Below are 14,471 nucleotides of genomic sequence, written 5' to 3' on the forward strand. Positions count from 1 at the left end.
AATCACAACATATCAACTTTCCTAACCCAAAGGTGGTGAAAAAGGCATGCCACTTGGATTCAGTGCTTTGATCAGTCAACATGTCCTGTTATACACTTGTATTTCCCCATTATTTTTTAGGCTGTGATACACCATATGCTGCCTGTGTTGTATCTCCCCCCTCCTGCACATCTCAAGCCAGCTCCAACTGCTCTGTTGGAACACAGTACTGCCCCTTGTCTCAGACTTGTAAGCCAGCCATGGAGCCTTGTAGCTGCATAACAGTCTCAGGAGTGGCTTCTTGCACTGGTAGCCATAATATTGGAAAAAGAGCAGCTGGTGATGCAGGTGTTCAAAAATTGAGAGAAAAGCGATCATCCTACAGAGAATTATATAGAGACATTTTATTAAATAAATTATGGGCTTCCAAACAGAATACAAGCATAGTTGGGACCACCGTCCGTTATGCTTCATCCAATGTAGATATTTTCAGTGCCAAAATCAACCCATCCATATCATCACATACACACCTTTCATCAATACACTCTTCCTATGAACGCAGGCACAGGCGTGCCGCAGCTTCACCTCCATCATTTCGTTTTCATGGAGATCAACCATTTTACAAACTAATTGGAGAAACAGTTTTGGCCTTGAACCCAGGTAGTAAGGGTCATTTCCAGGTGGCAGCACAATCACTAGAAGTGAAATCTGGAGATGTTCTGGGATTTGAGCACGATTATAGCATTAGCTTGATAAAAAGTGAGACTGAAACCTCTTCCATTTGGCAACAAAGTAGTCTGAGTGTTGCAGGGCAATCTGTGGAGTGGACAAACATAAATGGAGCACCTCAGCATTTTAGAACAAATGCAGAATGGAAGGATGGACATGTGAGTTTTGTGAGAGCCATGTATGAAGAACTTGCTATACACCAGGCACCTGTAGTTCTTAGAAAGGCTTCTAACTTTTCTGGAGGTATGCAATCAGTAGGGGTCAGTCTCCGTAATGGTCTCTCCAGCATCAACCATTCTTGTATAATAGACATTCAAGAAAACATTGTCAACTTCAGATTGGTGCAGCCTTTACATAGTCAACCAGGAATATCATTAAATTCAAATGGGACTGTTGTTGTTGAAAGAAACGCTCCAAATTATTATCTCTTCAAAGTTGATGCTGGATCTAATATCACAGCCAACTGGTCCATAGATGGCATTTTGAGCAGCTTTGGATCCCATTGTCCAAGTGCTCTATCTTCCCATGTAGATTGTATTGCTTCATCTGGCACTCAGTCTTTTACTGCCAGACAATTATCATTCATTACACCTACTAGAATAAAAGTGACAGCAAAAAACAGTATTAGTTCTCATGTATACTCAGTTGACATAGAAGTTGAAGACAAAGTTCAAGGGCTTCAGGTTTCTCGACAGAACACCAGAGATGTTGTGCCAAATGTAACTGAGGTATTTGAAGCTCAGATTACCACTGGCAGCAGTGTTAGCTACATTTGGACCATAGATGGCATAGGTGTAGTTGGAACAGGACAGTCTGTACAGTTAAAATTTTCAAGTTTTGGTGCTCAGGTAATCCATGTGAATGCATCTAATCAAATTAGCTGGATGAATCAGTCTTACACAGTAGATATTTTTATACACGCAGAACCAAAGAATCTTGTATTTCAAGCAGCACCAACATTGGCAGCCACTGGGGATAATGTGACTTTTATTTGTGAAGTAACAGTGAATGCCTATACCAATTTCAGTGTGATGTGGGATTTAGGAAGTGGAAATAGATCTGAGGTATCATTTTCTTCGAACAGTGCCATTGCCATGTATCCCAGTGTGTCATACCTTTTTCCTGTATCAGGAAATTTCACTGTAATTGTTTACATATCTGATGGGTTAAAGACTGTGTCTGCAACACATAACATAGAAGTCATTGATAGACTGACTGGACTTGACATAGCAACTCCTTCATATGTATATTTGGTAAATGATCCTGTTTCTGTTAGTGTCACTCCCATGGGAAACCTTCAGAACGTTCAATATAATTTCACTTTTGGTACACAGCCAACAATATCAACTTCCAGTAACACAGCTTCAACCACTTTCAGTGTGAAGGGGACATACAATATCACAGTGACAGCATACAATGGTGTCAGTTTTGTCACAGGTTCCGTTAAAGTTGGTATTCAAGAACCAGTCAAGGGGTTGTGGCTTGGTTCCAATAGCCCGACATTGCTTGGTGACACAACTGTTATTTCTGCCACAGTTATTTCAGGGAGCAATCCAACATTCGAATTTCAATTACCGGATGGGTCTCCACCATCTGTATCACAAAATTCAACTTTTTCCCACCAGTTTTCTACCCTGGGATCCTATTCTGTGTTTGTGAATGTTTCTAATGATGTAAGTTGGGAGAGGAGCAATATAACTGTGTATGTTATTGGTGGGAATTCTCTACAGATTGTAGAAATTGAAACATCGCCATCGTGTGTTGTACCCCCTGGTTCAGTCAACATCACAGCCAACATTGTTCACCATTCTCCAATAGACCTGTTCTACCACTGGGACTTTGGGGATGGAAATCATGTTAATGGCATAGGATTTCTTAATACAAACCATTCTTATAATGCACCAGGATCATATGTAGTCACTTTGAATGTAACCAGTAATTTTACCAATGTGTCTCGTTCATGGGCTGTTTGTGTTCAGGATCCAATACAGTCAGTTATTCTGAAGGCTGAAGGACCCTTTTCTTTGGAAGCATTAGGAACAGCAGAAGCCAACATCTCTGTAACTGTTACTGGAGGGTTTGGGCAAAGGTTTATATGGAAGTATGATAGAAAGGTTGTGGAAAGTCCATCTTCAGAATGGTATGTGGTTAACTTTGATAAACCTGGTATTCATAAAATTCATCTCCGTGTTTTTAATGAGATCAATGAAAAAATTGCTACTGTAGACGTGAAAGTCTTAGAGCCAGTCAGTGGTCTTAGGGTTGTCCAGACTGGTCCAAGTTCAAATCATCTGACTATGCATCAGCAGTATGAGTTCACTGCCATGCTCCAGCAAGGGACTGACATTACCTTCACTTGGGACTTTAATGATATCAGACCTGTGCCACTTCTAAGAGGACGTGCCATGAATCATACGTTCAGTATACCTGGCGTTTTTAATGCAACGGTTATGGCAGAGAATCAAGTCAGCAGAGCCGTGGCATGGATACAAGTCTATATTCAGGATAAGATTGCTGGGCTTACAGTTGTGTCTAAGCCTGTATATAGAATGGTCCAGATTGGAGCCAAATTGGAGTTGAGTGCTAGTGTCACACAGGGAACAGATGTACAGTACAAATGGCAGTATTGTGACTTATGCCAGGAGATTGAATCACACCAACTGAATAAGATAGTATATTCATATAATTTGAGTGGGGTGTACACAGTGAATGTGACAGCATATAATTATGTGAGCAGCGAATCTAAGTTGTTGACTGTAGGTGTCTTTGAGTCTTTGACATCTGTTTCCATCAACAGCACATTAAAGGATGGTAAATATGCTGGAGTAGGGGACAATGTGACTTTCTATGCCAATTCTTCACCAGTGAAAATAGGTGTGGTTTTTACTTGGACAGTACGAAAAGCTGGGACTACACTTGGACAACATACAGGAGATGTTTTGACTTTCATGTTTACTTCCATTGGACAGTACCAGGTGACCTGTGCAGGTCAAGGTCATCTGAACTCCAAGGAGGCAGACTTGATGGTGGAAGTTTTCACTCATTTTTCCGGGCTCAAAATTGTTCCACACTTTTTAGCTGTGAAGTACATGCACAGAGCAACCTTTCAGGCAGAATTTACCACTGGAGGCAGCAGTGTACAGTATGCTTGGTATTTGCAAGACAACACCACCACAATTCCTTTACCTTTTGATACCACCTCTAGAATGTCCCGTGTGTGTTCCCAATTGGGTCATTTTACCATACAAGTGCATGTGTCCAGTCCATTGGAAAGTGCCATTGCCATTGCCACCTTGATAGTTCAAATTCCTATCAATGGGATCAGCATTGAGACATCTCCCCCTATGCCATACTTTTCCTTAGGACAGACTGTGCGGTTCACAGTGCGTGTGACTAACAGTCATGCTGGCACAGTAAAGTATTATGTTCAACTCACTGATTATTCTCCATCCAAAGTATTTACAGTGCCAGAAATACAACACACATTTAATAAACTGGGGACATTTGAGTTTCGAGTGAATGCATCCAATGAAATCAACACCTTTGATAGAACAGTGAAAGTGTATGTTCGACAGCCAATATCTGGGCTTGCTGTCAGCTCAGATAAACAATATGCTGCTGTGGGAGAAGCCATCTCTTTCCATAGTACTGTGATAAGTGGAACTGAAGTCAAATACAGCTGGGATTTTGGAGATGGAAGTCATCTCAGCACTGTCCCCAGTAGTGTGACATATTCATTTAAGTCGCCGGGCAACTTTGTTGTCATGACAACAGCAGATAATGTGATCAGTAAGCAGAGTGAGAATGTCAGCCTTATTATCCAGGAGAGAATTGGTGGAATAGAAATCTTGGAGTGTTGTGTGAATGCCTTCCCAGTTGGCAAGCAAACAACATTCAAGGGGAGTACCAACACTGGCACTGACATGCTGTTTAGGTGAATAACTTAAAACCAAATTTCTGCAGTAATATGGTAAGATTCTCTGTGAGATATGCACAGTGGATTTATTTTTCAAAAGAAATAGTTTTCATGGAGTGCCAGATATGCATTTTGTGATTGTCTAGATGCAAAGTTTTAACAATTCCTCTGAAAAAACATCAAAGAGTTTTTGGCCACTCATTTGAAATATTGTTGACTAGATTGCCACTTTGTTTTTATTGTCTTTTAGGTGGACTCTTGGTAAGTTGTCAGACCCCATAGTTCATATTGGTGCTGAGGTAACTCATATGTTCCCTGATCCTGGAGAGTACTTTATCAAATTGGAAGCCTGGAATTACATCAGCTCAAAGAGCATTTCGTCCACCATAGAAGCCGAGGTCCCAGTGGAAGATTTGAAACTGGTCCCCAGGGATTCCCTCAGCTATGTCTACCTCAATGTGACCCTTCATTTTGTAGCCACTGTTGTAAGAGGGAGCAATGTCAAGTATCGTTGGTCATTGAATGATACAATGGATGTGACATATGATCAGACGTCTTTCAATAAAACATTTTTTAACCCTGGAATCTACTTGCTGGTGATCCATGCTTACAATAATGTCAGCTCCTTGACAGATGCTGTGGAATTTGAAGTCCATGCAATCAAGTGTGATCCTCCTGTTTTGCAAGTGGTTGGAAGTGGAAATGTGACCTCTTTGAAGTCGAGGAAATTATACATGGAAGTTGAATTGGACACTTTGGGCTGCACTTCATATGAAGTGGAATTCAAATGGATGTTCTTTTCTGAACCCAGTTGTAACTCAAGTCTTGTGACTCCAGTCAGTCTTCCTAGTAGCATAGTCACTGATGTCAGCTCACTTGGACTTCCACCTAAGTCCTTAATGTATGGGCATTACTGTGTGAGAATAACGGCCTCCTATAAGGATACATCACTGTTTTCCCAAGGATTCATAGAGCTGGATATTGTTCCTTCCACACCCATTGCTATAATCATGGGAGGGACAGAGAGACTGGCTCCTACCACTGAGGATTATTACTTGAATGCCTTCCTCTCCTATGATCCTGACTTTCCAAGAAGTGCACAGCCACCAATGACTTTCTATTGGGAATGTACTATGAAGGTTTGTTAGTTCTTACTTCCTCACATGTAATATTTTGTTTTTTTGTAATATTTCTATATTTCTATAGCTTTGCTGCCAGTGAAAACTTTGATTAATTCACTTTGCAAAGCATTTCGCAAACATATCTATTTTCAAGCGACCAAAAACTATTTTGGAATGACCGCAGACCAAACAAATGCCACTTTTCCTTAATTATCATGCAGCCTTCTTAGTTTGCATTACGTCTTTATCCTTTTCAGTCTGCATTACCAGGAGCAGCCTCCTTAGGGTGTTTCTCTTCACAGACTTCAAAATCTCTGACCATACCCTCTAACACGTTAGTCCCAGATGAGACTTACCTGTTTACACTGACTATCACATCAGCTGGGAGGACTGGGACAGCAACACAGGAGGTAAGGTGTCTTGCTAACCAGAACTAGACACATTCTGCTTCAACATTCCATTATTAGGTCAATTGGCAGTTAGCTTAAATAGAAATTTATAATTGTCAGGGGCAGATCCGTAGCTATTTTCTGACAGTCATCCAAGTTATCTTTGTTGATCCATCCTCCAATTTTAACCATCCTCCAACAGTAAAAATAGATACCTGTCAATATAAACTTGAAAATCTGACTGTCTTCTGGAAGACCCAGAAGATGGCCTAAATCCGCCCCTGATTGTAAATTTCAAGTGATTTTTTCAGTTAAGCAGAAATTGATTAAATGGTCACTTCACTGTCTGTTATGTGATAAAAGTGGGACACATGATCTCATACTGAAAAGACCACTTTTGATTAACATTTTTTTCGTGGCATGAACATTCTTTCTGATGATTCCTGTTCATCAGTACTACTATAAGTTCCATATGAAAAATGCCTGTTCAGCACGAAGCAGATCTGAAATCTGATGACAAACTTTACACATTACCATCATTTATACTTTCTTCGTTTCTTAGGTCAAAACAGTAGGAGGTCCAATTCCTCTGGCCAGCATAGAGTGCTTTTCCTGTAGTGTGTCAGGTACAGACCAGATCAGCAGCAATTCTCATGTGGCCATGCTGGGTAATTGTACAAACTGTGCCCAGGGAGAGGCCATAGAGTATGGCTGGAATGTAACCAGAGAAGATGGACAACAAGTTTCACTGGATGAGAGCACCACAACAACTGGTGCAAACAAGCCAAATTTGGTCATCAGGCGTGGTGTCCTCCAAAACAGTCAGGCACATACATTTCATCTACAACTGAAAAGTAGCAATAACATGACAACTTATGCAAACTTGAAACTTAAACCAAACCAGCCTCCCAGACCAGGAAAATGTGGAATTTCTCCAAATGTTGCCACTGCCTTAGAAGAGAAAGTCAATGTGACTTGCACTGGGTGGATTGACCCGGATGGAGTTGTGCAGAATTTAGTGTACAGTATCTTTGCAGAGAACTATGAGATGAATACAGAGAGATACAGGTTGTACAGAGGTGTAAAACCTTTCCAGGAGATTGTCTTATCATCTTGGCCGGGGTCTGCTTTGAGGAGGAATGAAGTTCGTTTGCTGGTTTATGTGGAAGATGATAATGGAGGCAGAACATGTGGTCTCAATAGGTAAATTTAAATATTTAAATTTTTATCTTTAAGTTAAAGAATATGTCAATATTTCAAGTGTTAAGAATGTAAAATTTTACACACATGACATTGCACTGTTATGTAAGTGTATTTGAGGAAGTTTGCAAAAGAGAAATGCCAAAAATGCACTTTTGAGGTCAGAAACTCACAAAATCATATTTGATAGAAACACAGAAAAAAATAATTTGCTGGTCTTAATGTTTGTTAATTTATTAATTAATTTAAACTGTGGTTTTTGTGTAATGATTCACTTTTATGCCAGCTATTATTTTGTATTTTCAGCACAGTTACCATAAATGAAGCTCCTCTTATCAACAAAACCAAAAGCGAGTACCTTTTAGAAACAAGTAAGGATATTCTTCCCAGACTTACCACAGTTAGAAACCAAGACAGCCTCCTTCAGTACATCATTGCCCTAACTATGCAAGTCAACAAAGAATCTCAGGATGCAGAGCAACATGGTACCGTAGCAACAGAGCTTACTGTGAGGTCAAAGGTCAGGGATGAAATAGCCACTGCCATCAGCAACTTACCATTAAATACAGTGAAGGATGCGCAGGATGTGGCTTTCAGTCTACAGCAACTAACAGTAAGAAATGATAAACTGACTGGTATTATTTTGATATTGTTTATGTTAACCCATACAGCAGAAATTGCATTGTGTTTATTGGGCAATTGCTATGAAGAGTGGGCCAACTTCATGTGTTAGTTGGGTACAATTAAGGCTGTCTATAATTATATTAAATTGGTGAATTATGCACATATTTAGACTGTGTAACAACACAGTTAAAGTAAGATAAACATTTAACTATATCCGTTTTTTTAAAGATATTTTCACATTATATTTTGTGGTTACAGGTTTATTTGGATGAATTTCAATCCAAGCAATGCCAAAGGTTGATAGTTCAGACTCTTGAGCGGCTTGACCAGGTTCTTCAGTCCTCAGTAACTCAAGGCATGGATAGTGATGAATTTGCCATAACATCTCTTTTAACCACTTTATCCAATGTGATTGAGGCTGCCAATTTGGCTGTGTATTATCCTGACAAAGTGCCAGTGCTGACACCTATTGAACAAACTGTTGGGAATGGCTCCAAAGGGCTGCCCAACATTGGGGCCCAGAAGGGGGCCAGTTCTTACACTGAGGAGACACACAGGGAGTACGTGGTGGGGAGAGCATTGAAACAGACTGAAAATTTAGTTGCTGTGGTGCTTAGAACACAAGTCTTAAATGAGAAGGAAGTGACATTGGCTGTTGGGGATATGAAAATTGCAGGCAGGAGAACAGTGGCCACTGATATTTGGCAAGAGAGAAGCACATATGGGATCAATTTTGTGTTACCCGATAATCTTCTAGGGGACTTACAGGCAAATGATGAAGTCTTACAGATAATGTTTGTTATGCCCAAGAATCCATTTACATGGGGGTATGTTCGACCTATGAATGTCACTTCAAGGGTGCCTGGTTTAGCTTTTAAATACCCAGATGGAAGGGATATCACTGTGAACAATCTAATGCCTCATCGTAGGCTGAAAGTTCTTATGTTTGGCTCCAGTAACCTTAACAGTTCGGCTGTGGTATTTGATGGGAGGTTGGTTGGGAGTGCTGCCTATGATCCATTACAGGACATGAAATACGTTCGGAGAAGTGTGTTGGCTGAAGATGGAGTTAAAGTGGTGTTGAATACTACAGGAATCAAGGACACTGCTGCAGCATTGCATGTACAAATAAGGTAATAATAGTTTAACAGCTGCTGCTTCAGCGTGCTAAATGATAGCTCTCTTCTCAGTAGAATGAGACCCCATTCCCAGAGACACCATTGGTAAACATGAATTGACCCAACTCATTGGGGACTCTCACTGACTGCAATCAGCTTAACTGAAGGACACGCCTCCTCCTAGCATTAAGTAGAACACAGCAAAGCTGCTGATTATTCAAAGACATTGGAAACAAGAGGAGGCTTTAAGCTGATTGCAGTCAGCAAGAGTCCCTTCAGATTTAGGTCAACCTGTGTAGACTGATTGTGTCTATGGGAATGATGTCTAAGTGCTACATCAGGAAACTTCTTAAGTCACAGTATACATAGTTATTAATTAGTAAATAATGCAGTATTTTAACAGTTTTCTATTTACTTGTGATTTTGTTTTGTAATTCTGTTGACATTACATTAAATGTTTATATGATTTAAACATGCTAATGACTTATATAATATGACATCAGAATGGCTGGGTTCTTTTGTAGATTTACTGTTCGACCAAATATGACTGCTCCAGATAATTCTGAAAATGATGTTTTCCTGGATGCCTTTCTGGGGAAAAATTATGAGCCAACAGCATCCAAGTATGAAGAAAAACTTAAGGTATCATGGGAAGATATGGCAAAAGGCAAGGATCACAGGAAGTACACAATCTTTGTAGAAGCAAGGTATGAAATGTTTTTCTTGATAAGTTGGAAATTATCTTTTGGACCTGCATTTATCAGAGCTGTAGTAAAATAAAAAACATGATTGTGTAATATTATATTTTGGCTTGCTGAAAATTAACGCTTGCTCACAACATCAAAAGACTGATGGTGACTCTATAGTAATTAGGATAAATTTGGCATTAGTGCTTTCCAACAACATTAAGTTAGCTGACAAAAAAAATTTTTCCATTGAATAATTTTTCACTTGAAGTATCTTTGATTGACTGAAAGCTCTTCTTTTGAACAACATAATGTGTGGAAAAATATTTTCTTTGCACATCTTTCAGCTATTTTAATCCCAATGCCAGCTACCAGTTGGTCCTAGAAAACAGAGGTGTTCACCATGCTGTTAATGTGGCCATTGGACTCTATGTAACAAGCTGCCAGTTTTACAATGAACTCAATAACACCTGGGACACTGGTGGTTGTGAACCAGATGCAGAATCTGTGGCAGCATGCTCAGTGTGCCTGTGCAACCACCTGACCTCCTTTGGTGCTAGTGTGCTTGTCACACCTAACGCAATTAAGTTCCAGGATTTGGCTGTAAGTGTTACAACCCAACACATTATTGTGAAGGGCTATGTGCAAGAGCTGTTGAGCAAGAATAGCATTTTATTTTTGAATTACATTTCATATCTAAATGCAGATAATTCGCAAAATGAGTAATAAAATTGTTATTTTTGACTTCCCTATTTGCTTTTTTATGTTAAGGGTCACTATACACTGTATAAGTCAAATAAATAATGAAATCTCAAAAAAGTTGGATACTTTACTTTGTCCCAGCTGTACAGAGGCCTGTTAATTATACTATGGCAAAAACAACAATGAAAAAAACTGGAATATTTTAAGAACTGTGATAAGTAATTCACATGATTTTTTCACAAGTACATACTCTGTATTTTTTTCCTTTTCAGAGACTTGATATAAGGGAGAACCCAGTAGCTCTGATAACAGTGTGTGTAGTTGGTGCAGTGTACATACTGTGTGTGATACTAGCCAGGCGGTGGGACCTGGCAGACTTCATGAAGGTCAGCGTGGTACCATTGTGTGGAAGAGATGGTGTCTACAGATATGAAATTGTGGTTATCACTGGGAGACAGAGAGGGGCAGGTAATTACTGCACTAGAATCATAAATTTTAGGCATTTTTCTTTATAGTTTTAATATATTCTTAAAGTAGGAGTTGGGCATAGAACCCACATTATAATGCTTTTCTAAAAGTGGAAAACTATGTCTAAAAAGGCTATCGTAAAAGTGTTTTTAGTACATACTGCTATTTCCAGGAACTTCTGCACATGTTGGTGTACGTCTCTATGGAGAAAATGCCAAAAGTGAACCACAACATTTAAATCAAGTAGGAGCTTTCCAGAGGAACAGCAGAGATGTTTTCATCATTGCGTCAGATATAAACCTAGGAGATATCTATAAACTACGCATCTGGCATGACAACACCAGTTTGAACCCAGCTTGGTTTGTGTCAAGAGTTGTGGTGAGAGATTTACAAACTAACCAGAAATACCAGTTTATACTGGACTGTTGGCTGTCTTTGGAGGCAGAGGAACCAACTATTGAAAAGGAGGTGCTGGTGGCAAGTAGGTTGAAGATTTGTGGTATTTTGTCTTCTGATGTGACCGTAGAATTATTTTTATCAGCAGTAAAATTTTATGAATTACAGAGTTTGAAACTCTACTAGAACCATCAAAAATACATATAGATGTTAGAAAATACTCTTGCAGTTAGAAGTTATTTTGTAAATTGACATTTTTTCTAATTTTTTAAAAATCTGCTACATGATATGATATTTAAAATAAAATAAAGCTGATTGAAATTTTAATGTGTCTTTTTTTGCTAATCATGTTAAATATATGTTTATAGATGCTGAAGAGCTGAACAATTTTTCCACCATATTTGGCAGTGAGGCATCCAAAGGTTGGTCACAGCGCCACCTATGGTTGTCAACCTTCGAAAGGCCTACAGGAACAAGTTTTACACGGGTTCAGCGTGTCACCAGTTGTGTCACCTTCCTCTACACCTTTATGTGTGTTAATGCCATGTGGTACGGATTGCTCAAGACTGATTATATAGATGTTGACTTGAACTTTGAGATGGTCTTTGGTTTTGAATATTTTTCTTGGGAAGAGATTGTGGTAGGAGTTGTTTCCAGTGTTATAGTGTTCCCTGTGAACTTGGTACTCATACAGATGTTTGCAAGTAGCAGGCATAAGGTAAGATCTGTTGTTGTTGTCATATAATAACAAAAAGCGTTTATTCTTCAACAAATATCTGTGCACAGGGACATAACTTTTCTTGAACTGATGGTAGTTTGAAAGTGCAAATCCAACAATTTAATAGTACTTATCCTTTAAATCTGTGATGTCTTTTTTATATAGATTAAAGTTAATGCAATTGGGTGAGTTATATACTAACTTTATACATACATTATCAAGCTTACAAGATTGGACAAGAAGCCACAGACTGCTCAGACCATAGAAATAGAGGCTATGTGTGAGATGGACTCTCAGGGAGGGAGTTTACTGGAAAAGAAGGGAAGAATAGCACCACCTGACATACTGCAGTTGGGTGATAGGGAAAGCACAGTGGACTCTGCACAGGTCAGTTCCACCCCAGATTTTAAATCATATCTTGTAATATATTTTTTTTATATGAAAGGTTTGTTTTCTCCAGCCAAATTGAATGAATGGCAATGGTGTTTGCCTTACCTCTGTACAGACATTTTCAACTGCTACTTGTCTGCTGTCTTCCCCAGAGCTGTTGTCCTTGTTTGACTATTAGCTGGAGACTAAGATGCCATTCTCATAGATTTTAGATCGATCTATCCCTGTGGGGAGTCTCACTAGATTACTGTCAGCTCAGCTGGCTTAAGAGTCTGTCCCTCCTACTAAAAGCTGTAAGGGGGTAATTAACTATGGTGCGCGCTCGGCTGACTGCAATTTAGCGTGAACCCCCAGGGAGTTAGGTCGATCTAAATCCAAATCTCTGGATCGATCTAAATCTCTGGGAATGCACCCTAAGTCAAAATGACATTATAGACTGGACTTTGCCTTGCTGACCCCTACCCCTTCTATCTCGGTTCATAAAGTCAATGCATTCATCCTTATTATAGACTAAATTAAAGATTCAAGCATCTTACTCGGTTTTTTTTTCATATAAACAGGCCATTGGACCCCTAAGAAGAACAAATGGACAGTTTCGCTTGAAGCGTGAAGTGAGTGTAGATGACAGCTGGAGGGACACAGACTCTGGAAGTGGGATATACAGCAACAGGGATGATAGCTCTGTCAGGGTAGGTATACCAAACACAAAATGCCTTTCATGAATGTGCCCTTTTTTCTGTTTGCAAAGATCTGACAGCTTGCGATCAGGTCTATAGTTGTTTTTATTTTTTATCTGGTAATAAATATGTCTTGAAACCTTAAGTTTTATCCTTTTTCTTTATTAACTAGGTATCAGGCATCACTGGACTAAGCATTATACATTATATCTTGTTTTTCATAGAGCAATTGCAATCATGACAAAATGTGGGCGTCATATGAAGGTATAATGAGTTGGCCAGACGGCATTCCAGGAGATCATGTGACCAGTGGGGGCTCCCTGAGAGGCAAACCCTCTTATATGCCTCTTGAAAAACTAAAGGTATTGAATGGTGATTTGATCATATGGTTTTATGAAAGTTTAAACAGATGACTATTAACTATTTATGATGTTTGTTACATATATGAATTATTCATTTTATGTGTTTAAGAGGGATTGGTAGCCTTAAATTTTGAAATGAAGCATATAAAACATTTAGATTAAAAAAATGAATATAAGTTTTCTTTGTTTTTTCATCAGGAAGAGCCAGAAGAAACTGAAGAAAACGAAGTAGACAAAAATATTCTTAAAAGGTACACCATGTCAAAATTTTATCAGATGTTGTATGCTGACAGCAGATAAATTGGAGTGCTTTGGAAAAAATGTTACTGTGTTGAAAAATTCTCAACTCCAATAATGATTTTTTTCAGTTTGTCTGTATTATTTTTCAGGACCCGTCCTGTCCAGAGAAATAGCAGCAACAGGCTCCCTCCCAGAGATGAGGCACAGCTGCCAGAAAGTGAAAGGTGAAAGAACTGCCATCATTCAAACTTTTAAGAGCTCTTTTTACTGTACAGCAACACATATAGCACGAAAATTGTTCAGTCTGCTTCAGCTGTGTACCTTCAGTAATTCAAGCACTTTCGACTGTAACAAAATTATGTGTATAATATGCAAGTTATCAGTTATCATTTTTTAAATTTTCAGCAGACCTGGGGCTCCTACCCCAGCAACCATTCATCGTAAAAGCTGGGACCAGATCACATGGCCTTCAGCTAGGTCCAGGTCCTCCAGTCTAAAGAAACAGAGTAGTATTGAAACATTTGAAAGCAGCTCATTTGGTCAGAGTTTACGCTCTCATGCTATTAGGTCACTGGGTAAGTATTGCACTGCTCTTACATTTGTATATTTTTTCTTACACAAATAATGTTCATCCTTTATGAATGGACATTAAAAATTTTAACATTAAAAAAATTCATTTTTTTTTCCATATTTGATATACATTGTTTTGTTTTATCTATTGGATTAATTATCAAGCAAAACTGTCACATGTCAAAG

At 39.0% G+C, this 14,471-nt stretch overlaps 1 protein-coding gene across 1 annotated transcript in view; it reads left to right on the plus strand.

Annotated features, from left to right (window-relative positions):
• The window catches only part of LOC106162666 (polycystin-1-like), a 31,113-nt gene that overhangs the window by 4,970 nt on the left and 11,672 nt on the right, over positions 1-14,471 (plus strand). Inside the window, exons 7-23 of the mRNA XM_087006557.1 lie at positions 121-4,642; positions 4,875-5,763; positions 6,003-6,155; positions 6,697-7,337; positions 7,641-7,947; positions 8,217-9,091; positions 9,601-9,783; positions 10,110-10,365; positions 10,737-10,932; positions 11,105-11,413; positions 11,697-12,046; positions 12,269-12,433; positions 12,997-13,125; positions 13,338-13,475; positions 13,674-13,726; positions 13,865-13,939; positions 14,121-14,290. Of these exons, the coding sequence (XP_086862683.1) occupies positions 121-4,642; positions 4,875-5,763; positions 6,003-6,155; positions 6,697-7,337; positions 7,641-7,947; positions 8,217-9,091; positions 9,601-9,783; positions 10,110-10,365; positions 10,737-10,932; positions 11,105-11,413; positions 11,697-12,046; positions 12,269-12,433; positions 12,997-13,125; positions 13,338-13,475; positions 13,674-13,726; positions 13,865-13,939; positions 14,121-14,290 (9,411 nt within the window). The remainder of the gene's footprint in view (positions 1-120; positions 4,643-4,874; positions 5,764-6,002; positions 6,156-6,696; positions 7,338-7,640; positions 7,948-8,216; positions 9,092-9,600; positions 9,784-10,109; positions 10,366-10,736; positions 10,933-11,104; positions 11,414-11,696; positions 12,047-12,268; positions 12,434-12,996; positions 13,126-13,337; positions 13,476-13,673; positions 13,727-13,864; positions 13,940-14,120; positions 14,291-14,471) is intronic.

Source organism: Lingula anatina, chromosome 2 (assembly GCF_051362555.1).
Source record: "Lingula anatina isolate TDL-2025a chromosome 2, LinAna3.0, whole genome shotgun sequence".
NCBI lineage: Eukaryota > Metazoa > Brachiopoda > Lingulata > Lingulida > Lingulidae > Lingula > Lingula anatina.